General features: G+C 40.7%; 1 protein-coding gene across 1 annotated transcript in view; it reads left to right on the top strand.

Annotated features, from left to right (window-relative positions):
* The window catches only part of LOC119539426 (ectonucleotide pyrophosphatase/phosphodiesterase family member 3-like), a 105625-nt gene that overhangs the window by 5533 nt on the left and 83492 nt on the right, over positions 1-16600 (top strand). Inside the window, exons 2-4 of the mRNA XM_037842991.1 lie at positions 247-322; positions 10542-10664; positions 15460-15585. Coding sequence (XP_037698919.1) covers positions 247-322; positions 10542-10664; positions 15460-15585 — 325 coding nt within the window. The remainder of the gene's footprint in view (positions 1-246; positions 323-10541; positions 10665-15459; positions 15586-16600) is intronic.

Genomic DNA, 16600 nt, shown 5'->3' with positions numbered 1-16600 from the left:
ACAGAGAAAGGTACACAGATCCAGTGGTTTTACTCTTTAACTCAATTTGGGCTTATGTTCACTGAGACTACAGTAATTGAATTTGAAGTCCTATTATGAATGGTATTTAAAAATTCTTCCAAAACCTTCTTTCTCAATTCTAAGAGCGTATATATCCTATATTTCACAATAAGAGCGTGATGATGTTGCTTTTTTATATATTTACAAAAAAAGTGGTAAAGGTCACCTTTCCTTTTTTTGTAACAGGTTCTCCTTGCTCTGTTGGTGACTGTATCACTTGGGTTAGGCCTGGGACTTGGACTCAGACAACCAGAGGCACAAGGTATACACTTCAGGAGTTTCTCAGAACATTTCCTTATTGCTTCTTTCTCTGGCCTTACCTTCAACACCTGGCTCCCTGCCCCAAGCCTCCACTCTCTTTCACATAGCACTCTCCTTCCAGGCCTCTCCCACTCCAGGCACCATTTATCAGGAACCCAGACCTGTGGTCAGCATTATTCACTGCTGTTGTTGGACTTTACTCTTTCATCCTCCTGCAAAAACCCTGATCCTGGAGATTCATTTTCATTACAGCATTTTCTCCTTACCCTCCTCACCTTTACAGGGGATGCTGATCACTGTGCCACTGACTCTGTCTGTCCCAGCTCCTCCTGTTCTCATGAGTATGTGATGACACCTGCCCAGCCACTTGGCCTTGAAAATCTCTGCTGCTGCACCCCCATGACCTCCCTCCTGGGACCCGCCCTGTACCTGACGCACGTTAGCATTGCTCAATCACTGACATCTCCTATTTGCTCTTGGTAGGCAGTGCCACATTCTTGAAATGATACAACAGTTTCAATTTATTTTTCACATGAAAGGCAAAGAAAAATGAGATACATGCCCCAAAATATAAAACTACCTCACATCCCTTTTCCATATCCCATTAGTATAAGCAATGGATAAAACATTTACAAGTGACTGTATAAAAAACATTGTATAATCTTGTTATGCATTGTTTTGACACTCTTAATAAGGGGCAGTATGAGGTCAAACATTAGATAATTCATTCATTCCCCTTTGCAGTTTGTCTGCCTTCTCGTTTGACTCCAGTGGGGAAAGTCTTATCACTTCTTCATTAGGATAAGCCTTGGTGAGGTTAATGGACAATTTTCCAGTCATGTTTTTACTTAAGAGTTATAATCACTCGGTTTCCATAGTATAACACAAGAAATTGAAACGGTGAATTTTAGTTGGATATTACTGTGTTCCTTTTGGCACTTGGCCATTGTGTTTCTGAATTGTGGTGCCAGTCCTAGAACTAACTTCCTTGGTTATTTTATCCCACAAATCACATAAATTAATTGTGAAAGGCATATACTAATCTGTGGAAAAAACTCCTCTGCTTCCATTTCTTTCTCTCCCTTCGTCCCTGTCGTACTCCTGCTGGCTGGCTTTCCGGAGTCCTCGTCCCTCAGTTGCTTCCTGTCTTCTCAGTCTCTGCCCTAGTGGCATCGCTCCCTGCCCTCTCCCACCAGGGCCTCAGCGTATAAACTCAGCCCCTCTCTTGCCAGCATCTTTAACATATTTATCCCTTCATTCTTTAACAATATCTGCTTTCCTAATCCCCAACCCTGAACCATTTCTACCATTTTTCATTCCTGATTAACCCACTCTCCATAGGCAACCTTTCCTGCCCCACCCCCCTTAATGTGGGTTTTTAAATTTGTGTGTGTTTTAACCTATTTACTATTTTATGTGAACTTTTTTTTTACTTATTCTTCAAAAGTTGAGCACTGGCTATGTGCTAGATACTATTCTAACTACTGGAAATACAGTAGTGAAGGAAAGAGACAAAATCCTTCAATAGTCTTATATTCTAGAATGGAAGACAGTAAAAATAGAAATTAGCCATATATATATACACATACATATATATGTCTCATATATATATATATATAGTATGGTAGTGAAAGTGCTAAGGAAAAGTAAAGGCAAACAAGGAGAAATGAAATATGGTGTTGTGTGGTGGAGCTGAGATACCTTTTCAGTCAGAGCTAAAGGAAGTGAGAGAGTCACAGGGTCATTTTGGGAAGAACATTCCAGGCAAGATTGCATAACAAGTGCCAGGATCTATGGCAGTAACTTGCCGGACATGTTCTACTCAGGAAAAGCAAGGAGGATATTTAGTTAGAACTGAGAGGACTGGGGGCAGGGTAGTCATTAAATGAGATCTGTCAGGTCATAGAGCAGCTGGTAAGTCAAAGTCTCATCTTTGACTTTCGTGAGTGAGATAAAAAGTGATTGGAGATTTTGTGCAGAGGGATGACACTATCTGATTTTTTTTTTATTGTGAACTTAAACATATACACATAACAGTGATAACTTTCAAAGAACAATTTCACAGTAGTCAGCAAATTTCAAAGAATATTATGGGTTATAGTTCCACAGTTTGTTATTTCCATTATTGTAAAATACAACATATACAGAAAGGTGTTAACTTTCAAAGTACAGCTCAGCAAGCAGTTTTGCAGGTAATTTAAAAAAATGTTATGGGTTACAGCTCCATAGTTTCAGTTCTTTCCTTATTGTGAAATATAGGATATATACAGAGAGGTGATAACTTGCAAAGCACAATTCAATGAATAGCTATAGAGCAAATTTCAAAAAATGTTATAGGTTACAGTTCCACCATTTTAGTTATTTCCTTCTAGCTATTCTAATACCATAGCATCTAAAAATATATGTTTGTACAAAGTTTCAGTATTTGTAATCCTTTGTTAAATCCTATCTTGTCTGTTGCTTCACTTTCCTCTCATTTAATCACTTCCTTGATCTTCAGGAGTGTCTAGGCAGTGACCACCCTAACTTGTTCATATTGAATGGGGGTGTCAACAGTATGGGGAAGGGGGCTGCATCTGACTACTGTTCTTAAAGAAGCTGTTGCCTCTGGGCTTTAGGACTTGTCTGGCACAGGAAAACTTTGGTGGATTTAAGTTTCTGAGAGATAAAACTTGGTGAGTGAATCTTTTATAGAATCTCAGATAGGGACCTAGGCATTTTGGGACTACTGTTGGTAAAGGCATGCTGATTTGCTTTTGAACAGGATCACTGGGTTCTCTGTGTTTTGAATAGATGCAGAATGACAACAGGAGAAGTAGGGAATGAATAGGAGATTCTGGGAATAATCAAGAATTTCAAACATTATGGTTTAGACCAGGCTGATAGCATTGGAGCTGGTGAGAAGTATTTGGATGCTGAATATGTTTTGATGTGGTAGATATGTTTTGTTGGCAGAAAGGATATGGTGGGGGGTGGGGATGGGGAAGACAGGAGTCAAGATGACCTCAAGACATTTGGCTTGAACATCTGGAAGGTTGGAGTTCCATAATTGAGAAGACTCAAGGGAAAGACTGAAGAAGGAGCTGGTTTGGGGAGAAAATTAGGAGCTCAGGTGTAGACAGGTTAAATTAAAAATATCTACCAGATGTCTAGATGGACAAGTTTAAAAGGTAGTTGGTTATCTGCGTCTGGGTTTTCAAGGAGAATTCCTGGTTGGATTTATGATGTGGTTGTTGTCAGCATCATATCTGAGATCTAAAGCCATAGGACTTATGCCACCATTAAAGGATTGGAGAGATCAGGAAGGAAGAAAAGCCCAGAAAAAGACTAGGACGGAGTGGCCAGGAATGTGGGAAGGCAGCCAGGGACTGTTGTGTCCTGGAAGCCAAGTGCAGACAGTGTTTCAGGCAGGATAGGAAAGAGAATGTAGGAATGTAAAGGTCATTTCTCTAAATGGTATTGTGATTTTATACATACACATAACTTATTTTTTTCACTAGCACTGTGTTCTTAAGATCCATATAAATATATGCATCAACTGTTTTACTTCTGTAGAATATCCTTTGACATGTGTCCACTATGCTGTTTGACCTATTCCCTCTCCCACTGCTGGATACCCAGGCTGACTTCTGTCTCCCACCACCACATAAATCCCGTGGGTTCCCTTATGGACTGGTGTGAGATTTGCTTTGTCATATTCCATTCCTGGATCTTAGGGTTCACATCTTCTTAACTTCAGTCAATAGCTCCAGATTGCTTGCTAGAATGGTTGCCCTTACCACAATCCCACCATCCCTTGGCATAAGCCAACTCTTTCATTTTTGGCAGTGTGATGTTGGGTATAGAGCCATATCTTTAGTTTTAATTTTTGCTTCTCTGTCCTCCTGCTCCAATTTGTGTTTGTTGCTCCCTTGTTTTGGTGTATGGTTGATGTTTCCGTTAGCCTCTCTATTGTGTTGGACCCCATGATTTTTCAGGTCTGATATTCTGTTCTTTTGTTTGACTGCCTTATTTTATAAAGAACATCCTTCCTTAGCTACTGCCTTATTTTATAAAAAATATCCTTTCCTAACTTCCTAAGATAGGATGCATGGGGGATATTACTTGAATCCTTGCCTAGCTGAAGACATCTTTATCATCTCAACCTAAGATGTGATAAATGGGTAGATTTTGAATTCTAGGATAAAAATAATTTTCCTCTAGAACTTTGAAGATATTCTTACCTTGTCTTCTAGCTTCTAGTTTTGGCTTTGGGATATGTGATACCATTTTGTATCATGGTCCTTTGTAGATTATTCATGAAGTCTTTCTGGATGCTTTTATTATCTCTTTATCCCTATTGATCCCTTGGTGTAAATTTTGCCCTGGGAAACTTCTTAGGCAATTTTGATGTAACATCTATACTCTTCAGTTCTGGGAAACTTAAAAGTGAAAATATGATTTCTTCAAAAAAATCATCTCCATTTTCTCTGTTTTTGCTTTTATATACTACCAATGGTTAACCATCTAGATTATTCTTTAATCAAAGTATTTTCTCTGCTATTTCTATCTGCTTGTTTTACTCTCTGGGATATCTCCCCACCTTTATCACCTAGCTTCTTGTCTTAGTTTTCCATTGCTGTGTAACAAAGTACCACTAATGTTGTGAATTTAAACAACACAAATCTATTATCTTATAGTTTCTGTAGGTCAGAAGTCTGGAACAATGTCTGGATTCTCTGCTCAGGATCCCCCTGGGCTAAAATGAAGGTATTGGCCAGGGCTGCAGTTCTCACCTGGGGACCTCTTCCAAGTTCAATGGTTGTTGGCAAAATTCATTGCATCCTCATGCTTTCCATGTGGTCCCCACATCTTCTCATGCTTCAAATCTTTTTCACCTTCTGCCACATCTCTCTGACTTCCTATTTTTGCCCTTCTTTATGGGCTTGTGTGATTTCTTTGGGCCCACCTACAAAATCTAGCATAATCACTGTATTTGAAGCTCAACTAGTTAGCATTAATTACTAATTAATTATATCTGCAAAATCCTTTTACCATGGAAGGTAATGTATTCACAGTTCCAGGGATTAGATTTGGAATCCTCTTGCAGACCATAATTCTATCACACTCATGTACTCAAATTTTCATTACTGCTCTGATAGTTTTATTTTGAAGAGTATCCTCAATGTTTTCTGCCTGTTAAAAAATTACAACTTTCTCATTTCATGGATGCATTGTCTCCTCTCTTCTGAGGATCTCATTTTTAGCTGTGTGTGTGTATTTAACTCTTCTGTTCCCCAGATTTTTTCCTTTCAACCAAGTTTCTTCTTTTCTTTTTTGCTTTGGTCTTTGCCTTCCAGTTTGGATGCTATCCTGCTTTCCTCAAATGTCTGGTGACCTTCTGTTCATATTTCAGAGTAAATCTTGTTCCTCTTTTCTTGATAACCATCCTTTATGTCTGCTGCTGTGATGAAAGCCCCTCTTCCTAAATTCCCTTAGGTTATGAGACGCCTATTCTGGGGTGGGAGGTCACTGCTCCATATCCAGACTTTCAACCAACCCCCCTATAATTAGCCTGTGCCTGCCCCCCTTACTCTCACCTTGTGGTGCCTGGTGCCTCTGAGTCAGGGGCTCCTTGGGTCCTGGAGGAAGGTTCCGAGCTCACTTCTCCTGGGTCTCCCTCCCCTTAGGCACATAGTTGTAGCTTCCTTCATTCTGCCATTTCTGTCTTCCAAACCCGTTTTCCTGCTTCCATCTTCTATTCTCAGATTTTGAGTGTTTATGTTTTTTTATAAACTGTCTTTCTTCCTATCTTGTTATGGGCTTTAGGAAAATTGAGAAGATAAATAAGAATGATCAGTCACATTTGACAAGAGCACTGTATATTATTTTGTAGCTTGCTTTTCCCTAATAATAACATAAGCATTTCTCAAAGTCATTAAAATCATCAACAATAAAGCTTTATAACAACTTCTGCTGGCATCTGGAAATGCTTGTGATGTTATTGCATGTAGATATCACAATTTAGTAAACCCCATTCCTTAATGTACACTTAGATTTCTTCAATTTTGAAAATGTTTTTGCACAGTAGGTAATACTGTGGAGAATATTTCTTTGCAGTATTTTGTACATTTCTTTTTGAGAGATTCTAGAAATGAGACTACTGAGATCAAAGGGTATGAACATTTAAAAAATTAATGAAAAATTTTTAGCATATGCAAAAGCAGAAAGATTAACTAATAATCCCCCATGTATCCATCACCAAATTCTATTAATTACCAATTGATGGCCACTAACTTACCCAGTCCAAATTATTTTAAAGCAAACACCTGACATCATTCCATGCCCATAAATATTTCAATATTTCTAAAAGATAAGGATTAAAAAAAAATCTAGCTATAATATCGGATATCAACATTTTAAAGAAAATGCCCCCCACTCTGTAGGTAGACTTGAAATTCTTATTCATTTTAAGTGGATGATACAATCCCATTGTTCATTCAAAAGGGTTCTATCCCCTAGCCACCAAATTCCTCCCCTCAGAGGGAACCAAGGTGCTTTAGTTCCCTAGACTGCTCAAAGCAAATACCAGGAAATGGATTGGGCTTAGACATTGGGAATTTATTAGTTTAGCGTTTTGAGGCTAAAAGAGAGTCCAAATCAAGGTGTCATCAGGGGAATGCATTCTCCAGAGAGACTGTGGCTTCTGGGCTGGCTGACAGTGATTTGTGTTTTTTTTTTTTTTTTTTTTTTTAATTCACTTTTTATTGTGAACTTTAACATATATACATAACAGTGATAACTTTCAAAGTATGATTTAACAAGTAGTTAGGGAGCAAATTTGAAAGAATATCATGGGTCACAGTTCCACAACTTCAGCTATTTCCACTATTGTAAAATATAACATTCATATAGAAAGGTATTAATTTTGATGTATAGCTCAACAAGCACTTATATAGGTAATTTCAAAAATTGTTACGGGTTACAGTTCCAGTTTTGGTTGTTTCCTTATTATGAAATATAGGATATATACAGAAAGGTGAAGACTTTCAAAGCACAATTCCATGAGTAGCTATAGAGCAAATTTCAAAGAATGCTATAGGCTACAGTCCCACCATGTCATTTACCTCCTTCCAGCTATTCCAACACCCCAGCATCTAAAAAAATATATATATTTATATAAAGTTTCAGTATTCATAGACCTTTGTTCAATCTTATCTTGTTTGTTGTTACCCCTTCCTCTCAGTTAATCTCCTTCTCCATCCTCGGAGGTGTCTAGGCAGTGAGCACCCTAACTTGTGCATATTGAAAGGGGGTGTCGACAGTATGGGGAAGGGGGCTGCATCTGATAGTTGATCGTAAAGAGGCTATTGCCTCTGGGTTTTTAGGCCTTGTCTGGCATAGGAACACTCTGGTGGATTTAAGTTTCTGAGAGATAAAACTTGGTGAGTGAATCTTTTATAGAATCTCAGGTAGGAACCTAGGTATTTGGGGACTAATTTTGGTAAGTCCATGGCATACTGTGGCCATCTGGGATGTCTAGCTGGAGCTTGCATAAGAGAAACCTCCAGGATAGCCTCTCAACTCTATTTGGGATCTCTCAGCCATGCCAGTGATTCTTGATCCTCAGTTTGTCACATGGTAAGGCACACGGTGGCTTCTATGGGTTCTGCTGATGTTCAGTTTCTGGCTACTCCATTTGTGGCTTTCCCTCTTTGTCTGAATGTCATTCTCTTATAAAGAACTCCATTACTAGGATTAAGTCTCACCTGGTCGAGGTGGAGAACACCTTAACTGTAATAATCTCAACAACAGGTCCCGTTGCAATGGCTTGACACCCCCAGGAATGGGCTAACGCTAAGAACACGTTTTTTGTTGGTATATACAGCTTCAAGCCACCATACACCAAGTTTTCACTGAATTGTATATTCATCCAGGGACTTTATGCAAGTAATACCAACATTATAGTTGTGTTTTCATACCCTTATTTTTCTTAACTTCCTTTGTCCCTCCCTCCCTCCATCCCTCTTTCACTCTTTCTTGTCTTCCTTTCCCTCTCTCTTTATTCCCCTTTCTTAGTCACATTTTAGAGTTTTTATTCCATATTGTCAAATATCTTCCTCAAGGATTTTTCCACATTACAGTACTGACAATGGATCTCATTTCTTTGACTGCTAGTGAAAAATCACTACACCTTTCCTATGTTTGTGAGCCTTCTCTAGTAGTACTTTTGAAAATCATCTGAGTCTTCTGCTTTTTATCTTTTGAAGTCAGATGAGAGTAGGATGAGTTGGGGAGATCTATAACTTTGAGAACTATCACTTTCAGAGCCTTTTATATCATCCCTCATCTTCTCTAATCTTTTTCACACCTTCTCTAATCTTTTTAGGAATATCCTAACGCACTGTCCTTAACCACTTTTCTTCTATGTTCTTTATTTCCTGCTAAGCCCTCAAATCAAAGCCCCTAAAATTAATTTTGTGTATCTGAGGAAGCAAGACTATAAAGGAAATCCCCCTCTCCACTTATAGCTCTCTAATTTTCACTACTACACTGCAGTCACCATTTAAAAAATCATTGATTGCTTTTTGAGCTCCCAAACCATATCTGCATTATTTATCATTTTATCTCCAATACCTAGCACAGTACCTGATATCTAATGATACTAATATAAATATTTATAGAATAAACAAATTAATTAATTTAAAACAATACAATGTTTTTCAAGGGGATAAAGACAAAGTATGCGTAGCTGAATTCTCCCATGTGTACCATTATAGCCTCCCTGCTTTCAATAAACTCCTTCAGAATATGAAGGGGAAATCAAGTATCCTACATGAATAATAGATAACATTCAATGAGAATATGTAACAAGGAGAAATTTTATCTAGCTGGATGCACACTTCTTGTATAATCAGATTTATAATATCCATATTGCTTATTACCACCACATGCTTATGAGTCCCAGATCAGTGTCTTTAGTTTATTTCTTTCTCCTGAACTTCAGACACAGTGTGTTCAGGTTCCTTAGATATATATTTGCTTGTATAGCCCAAAAAAATAAAACCAAAACACAATTGAACTTGTTTTTTCTCAGGCCTCTGCTCTATGTCTTGAGAGTGAAACTTGATTCATTCCTCTTTTCTGTCTTTTTGCAAAGTCACCCTCCTATTAATTTCATTTCATTTCATTTTTTTTTTTTTTTTACTTCTTCCTTGTGTCTACTGTTACTACTTCGCTTTGGGAACTCACCATTTGTGCTTGGTGTCTGTTCTGGTTTGCTAATGCTGCCGGAATGTAAAACCAGAAATGGACTGGCTTTCATAAAGGGGGTTTATTTGGTTACACAGTTACAGTTTTAAAGTGTCCATCAACAAAGGGTACCTTCACTGGAGAAAGACATTGGCATCCAAAAAACCTCTGTTAGCTAGGAAGGCACGTGGCTGGTGTCTTCTTGCTCCCAGGTTGCTTTTCAAAATGGCTTTCTCCAAAATGTCTGCATCAGCTTCCAGCAGCTGTCTTCAAAATGTCTGTCTCAGCTACAGCAGTGAGCAACTGAAGTCTGAGCTTATGTAAGGCTCTAGTAAACCAATCAAGGCCCACGCTGAATGATCGTGGCCACACCTCCATGGAAACAATGAACCAATAGGTTCCAACCTAATCCACACTAATACGTCTGCCCCTACAAGACTGCATTAAAGAACATGGCTTTTTCTAGGGTCATAATATATACAAACCAGCGCAGTGTCCTTCTGAGGGTTTCAATCCCTCCTGCTCCTTTTCCCTGTTTTCCAGAGTGAGTTCTAAATGACAAATCCCTTCTTACTTATTACTGGATTCCCGTAATCAAAGGTTAGGCTCCAAGCTTCTTAGTAAGGCCTATGTACCTTTCCTCTCATGAATCCATCTTCACCTTTGAATTCTATACCCCTTAACTATCACGCCCTATCTGCTAGTCTCTAAATAGGCCTTCCTAGGTTTGATGACTTTAAAAAATCCAGATCCCTTTCCCAAGACCCAAGGCCATCCACTACACCCTAATGCTAGTTTACACGTTAGCCCCCAGGTGCCCCCATGTAGTCCTTGTACATAGCAGTGTCATTAACACACTGCACTGACAGATGACACAGCACCATAAAAATAATCTGTCTGTCCCACACTGTGATAAGTACTTTTGTATCTATGTATGAGATCTTGAATAACTTGCAAGCTTTGTTTTCCTCATTTCATTTGCTCTACAGGCAGTTGCAGGAGAAAATGCTTTGATTCATCCTACAAAGGACTGGAGGGCTGCCGATGTGACGTGGGATGCAAAGACCGAGGCGACTGCTGCTGGGATTTTGAAGACACCTGTGTGGAATCAAGTATGAATCCTGAGAATAGGTTTATTAGGGTGTTGGTTGTGCTATCACAATGCATGTCCAAATGCTCACCCAGACATCTGGTGTTCTGGTTTGCTAAAGCTGCCGGAATGCAAAACACCAGAAATGGATTGGCTTTTAACAGTGGGGGTTTATTAGTTCATGAATTTACAGTTCTAAGGCTATGAAAATGTCGCAATTAAGGCATCAATAGGATGATACCTTCTCTGATAAAAGGCCAATGGCATCTGGAGTTCCTCTGTCACATGGGAAGGCACATGGCTGGAGTCTGCTGGGCCTCTCCAGGTTTAGCTTCTGGTTTCTGTGACTTTCTCCAAAATGTCTCTGGGCTTCTGTCTTAGCTTCTCTCTCTCTCAGCTCCTGTGCATCCTTGCTTGTTTCTCCCAGGGCATTTCTCTCTACACATCCAGGGGTCCTCTCTTAGCTTCTCCAGGGCAGACTCTGGAGTTCATCTCTTAGCTTCTCTCCTGGTTCTGGTTTCAATGGCTGTCTCCAAAATGTCTCTAGGCATTTTCTCTCTAAGCATCTCTGAGTTTTCTTCAAAACATCTCTGCCTTTTATCCTCCCATAGAGGGCACCAGTAAACTAATTAAGACCCACCATGAATGGGTGGGGTCACATCTCCATGGAGATAACCTAATCAAAAAAGTCCCACCAACAACTGATTGGGTCACATCTCCATGGAAACAACCTAATCAAAAGATTCTACCCACAATAGGTCTGCCACAATAAGAATGGATTAAAACAGCATATACTTTTATGGGTATATAACAGATTCAAACTAGCACACCTGGTATACGGAAACTATTATTATCATTTTACCCTTCCAGTGCTAAACACATAGACCACCTTATTTAATAGAGGCTGAGGGATAATAGTTTACAGCACATGGAATGCTATATAATTACATAAGTTCTGGTGCAGTTTTACTATGACTTAAAGTAAACCATCTCATGTAGCTTCATTTGTAGTGGTTCTCAAACTTTAGGGTTGTCTTAGTTTTCCAGACCTGCTGTTAAAAAGACCAAAGGCTAGTTGGCTTCAACAACAGGAATTTATCGTCTCAAGGTTCTGGAGGCCACGAGTCTGAAATCATGATGTCGGCTGGACCATGCTTCCTCTTAAAGAGGAAAATCTGGAGAATTGTTCTGGCTTTTCCCCTGCCTTCTGGTGGGTGACATGCAGTCTCTGAGTTAGTGGCAGCATAACTCAATTTCTGTCTTGTCATATGGCCATATCTATTTATGTCTCTGTCGAAATTTTCTCTTTATGAGGACACTAGTCATATTGGATTAGGGCCCACCCTAGTAAAATTTGTCCTCATTTTAACTAACATCACCCTCAAAGATCTTGTTCACAAATAAATTCACATTCACAGGACCAGGTGTTAGAACTTGACCATGTTTTGGGGTATACAATTCTATCTATAACATTCTGCCCTCTTGACACCAAAAAGCCATGTCCTTCCCATCTGTAAAATACACTCTGCCTATCCATAAATCCCAAAAGCATTAAGCCACTTCAGTAACAATACCAAGTCCAAAATCTCTTCTAAATTAGTTACTCATATGGTCCATACTGGGGGCGAAATTCCTCTCCATCTACAGACTTAGAAAACCTAGAAAACAAGTTACCTGCTTCTAAAATACAATGGTGGGAGAGGCATAGGATGGTTTTTCCCATGCCAGAAGAGAACAACTGGAAGAAAAAGGCAAGTCCTGAGCAGGTCCTGAACAAGGAGAAAACCCAACAGTGTTTAGGTTTCTCTTAGATTTCAAGATCTCAGAGTAAACTGTGGCTTGATGCTTTGAACTTCAGCTTTGCTATAGCAGCAGCCTTGCTCTCTTGGAACAATCACCAGGTTGGTGACCATCTCCTCCTCAAACTCTGGGGTGACAGCCCCACCCTCTCTGAGCCCCAGGGTGGGTCTACACATTCTGCCTTTGGGCCACAACTCTCCATTCATTGTTCTTTTTTTGGTGTCAGTCTTCCTTCATTTCCTCAGTTCTCTGTCGCTTTTAGTCGATGCTTATCAGTCTTCCACGTTATTCTCAGGGGTATGAGCCATCAGACAAAATGGTTTCCCAGAGATGTTTTCCGGATTTTTGAATCTCCATTCCTGACTTTTTCTGAGATGAAGTTGATTAACCATGGTCATATGCCTAATCTCTTTAGCAAACAGTCGTCCAGCCATATCTTTGTTTGATAACATTCCAGAGCATTTGATCTGGATACTAAGAATTTACTAAATCATCAGTTGCTGATTCTTTTCTGTTTAACAGTTCTGTCCTTAGGATCTCTTTCATCTTGCATTGTACCATAACTAGCAAGAAGAAATGAGCCTGTACTTTTCACATTTTGCTTGGAACTCACCTCAGCTGAATATCTGAGTTCATTACTTAGAAGGTCTAGGTCTGCCTTCTGTCTGACATCAGAACACAATTTATCAAAGTCTCTCACTTTATAACAAGATCACCTTTCTCCTAATTTCCAATAGCACATTCATCATTTCCTTCTAAGCCCTCACCAGTTGTGGCCTTCACATCCATATTTCTACCAACAGTCTCTTCACGGCATTCTAGGCTTTCACTATCAAGTGCCTCAAAAAATTTGCAGCCACTACCTACCCATCACATAATTCCAAAACCACGTCCACGTTTTTAGGTATTTGTTAAAGCAGCACCCCAACTTTCCACTACCAAAACTGTCATAATTTACCAATCCTGTCTCAATTCATTACTCTTGTAACAAAGCACCACAGACTGGTTGGATTAAACAACAGAAACTTCTTGCCTCATGGTTCTGGAGGCCTGAAATCTGAAATCAAGGTGTCACAGGACCACGCTTCCTCTTAGGAGGAGAATCCATTTCCTGGCTCCCCCCTGCCTGCTGCTGGGTGGCTGGCAGTCCATGGTGTCCCTTAGCTTGTGGTGGCACAACTCAATCTCTGCCTCTCTCCCATGGCTGTATCTTTCTCTGTCACCCTTTTCTCTGCCTGTGTCCAAATTTCCTCTCCGTATTGGACATGAATCACATTGGGATACAGCCCACTTCAATCCAGATTGCTTCATCTTAACTAATAACATCTTCCATGATCCAGTTTCCAAAAGTTCATATTCACAGGACCAGGGTTTAGGACCTGAATATCAGAGAACAAGGGAGCAAAAGAGTCACTTAGAAACCTGGCGATTCTTGAAGATTCTGATGCCCATGCTCCAAATGCTGAAATACAAGAAATGCTGATCTCTTGGTGGAAGACAGAGTTTGCAATGCTCATTTCTCTAAAAAATCAGGGTAGGAGGTTCAGTGGTTGGAGAAGAGTGAAGATTGGAACAGCAGAGCTACTTATATTCTCTGCAAAGGGCAGAGCTTCATTTTAGATAAAGAGATTTATTCTCTTTACCACATCTTCAAAAATCTCTTCTTAAGAGACATGTGGGAATAGAACTCTGCAGAAGTGCAGCACCCAGCAGCCACCCACTGAATGTGCTTTAGTCACAGCTTCCTAGCAGGTGGCAGAAACAAGCAGCCTCAACCCAGCTCTTATTTTAGCAATGGGATTTATTTAAACGCCTATCATACTAGGTATATAACTTGGGAGAAGACAAGAGGTGTGGTGGGAGCTGAGCTGCCCTTTCTGACCCCCTCATTGGGGGGCACTCTGACCTGCCAACATTCCTGTAGACCTGATTGTGCTCCTGAAACTTGTGTTGTCACTGCCTTTTCTTTGGGGCCTGTCCTTTGACCAAGCTCGATAAAGCTGCTCTTGGGAGGCAACATTCTGTCAGGGCTGGTGATTTTCACCATTGGGAACTCCTACCCTTGGGGCGTGTTCTAGTTTGGTAATGCTGCCAGGATGCAAACCACCAGAAATGGATTGGCTTTTATAAAAGGGGGTTTATTTGGTTACACATTTACAGTCTTAAGGCCATAAAGTGTCCAAGGTAATGCATCAACAATCGGGTACCTTCACTGGAGGATGGCCAATGGTGTCTGAAAACCTCTGTTAGCTGGGAAGGCACATGGCTGGTGTCTGCTCCAAGTTCTGGTTTCAAAATGACTTTCTCCCAGGACGTTCCTCTCTAGGCTTCAGCGTCTCCAAAATGTCACTCTCAGATGCTCTTGGGGCGTTTGTCTTCTCTTAGCGTCTCTGGAGCAAAATTCTGCTTTCAAAGGCTGTCTCCAAAATGTCTCTGTAAACTGCAGTTCCTCTCTCAGCTTCTGCGCATTCTTCAGTGTCCCTCTTGGCTGTAGCAAGCTTGCTCCTTCTGTCTGAGCTCCAGTAAACTCATCAAGGCCCACGCTGAATGGACAGGGCCAAACATCCAGGGAAATTATCCTGAGTTATCACCGACCATTGGGTGAGGCATATCTCTGAAACACTCAAAGAATTACAATCTAATCAACACTGATAAGTCTGTCCACACAAGATTGCATCAAAGATACCTGCGTTTTGGGGGACATAATATATTCAAACTGGCACAGGGGGATATAGGATCTGTGTTCAGAGTTTTCCAAAGCTTAGAGGTGTGTCTACAAGTAGACCAGAGCAGCAGCTTACAAAGCCGCATTTCTCTTTGCCATCCACTCTAATGAAGAAAAGCGGTGGGTTGCCCCTCTTCTAGTATTATGTACATTGTATCATCTTAATGAATGCAGATAAACCAAGAACCGGATGGTATTACAACAATCTATGGAGATAGGCTGAAATTTGAAGTTTCCCTACCGGATAATTAAAATTAATTTATGCTCATTACCAAACTGTGCGACCTTACAGCTCAACTATGGACATGCAATGCATTTCGCTGTGGGGAGAGCAGGCTGACGGCCCACCTGTGCTCCTGCGCCGCCGACTGCCTGCAGAGGGGGGACTGCTGTGTCGACTACAGGAGCGTCTGCCGAGGTGAGCGGGGGGCTGTCGGCCCGCTTGTCTCGGAGCTCAGGGACTCTAGAGCTGGCCGAGGCCGCAAGAGGTAAAACTAGTCAGGGAATCTTAAGCCGCCCCGTGCGTGTTGACTGCAGGAGAAGCGTGGTTTGTGTGCAACAGAGGAAGGGCGCCCACAGCCCAGATGTTACAGAGAAGGAGAGAGGCAGCTCCACATTCAGCCTTCAGGCGCCGACTCTTCCCGTCCAATCACTGTGCAGCTTACAAAGCCGCGCTGCTCTCTGCCATCCTTGCTGGGGAGGAGAGCGGTGGAGCGCCCCCTTCTGGGTAGGGGGTCCTCAGACCTCACAGGGGGTCCCGGATGCTGGGGGGCGGGGCCTAAAGGTTAAACCTGACTGAGTATCAGTCTTTGTGCCAGTGCTGTTACTGTTGACACAACTTCCCCCCTCGTGGTTAAATGGCTGATGAAGGACCTCAGAGTCAGTGCAGAGCCCAGAGTAGGACCCGGGGCATTCAGTTCCTGATTCTACTGGTTTGGGTGACTTTATAAGTGGGGTGGATTTGTTTTTTTAGATTGCAGATCCCTTAGAATACCTGGTGAAACTTATGGAAAATGCTTATATACACATAGCAACATAATTGCTTCAAGCTATCAGTCCCCTTTGCAGAAGGCTACACACTACTGAGCCAACTTACCTTTTAAATATTTTTAGACCAAAAAGAGATCAAGTTGAATTTTGAATTTTGATTTTTGGAATAGGAGGGAAACGTTGTAGTATAACATTATTTATACAATATTAGCAGAAAGACGGTTTGCACTAATACAAATGTAAATGAAAATCAGCTATAAAGGGCTATCAGAGAGAGAAATAAAGGCCCAAAATAGTAACTCCTTTTCTAAATAATAGCTGGCAATATTTAATAGTGACTATTGTATCATTTAAAAAAATCCCTCTAAGTTCACAAGAGTAAGTGTCGTTTCCAGTTTGTTTATCTCCATATTAAGTTCACTGAGCACACAGCCTCTGGCCTC

This window comes from Choloepus didactylus, chromosome 7, assembly GCF_015220235.1.
Source record: "Choloepus didactylus isolate mChoDid1 chromosome 7, mChoDid1.pri, whole genome shotgun sequence".
Lineage (NCBI taxonomy): Eukaryota > Metazoa > Chordata > Mammalia > Pilosa > Megalonychidae > Choloepus > Choloepus didactylus.
Note: the sequence above shows the minus strand (reverse complement) of the source record. Positions and strands in the feature narration are given on the sequence as shown.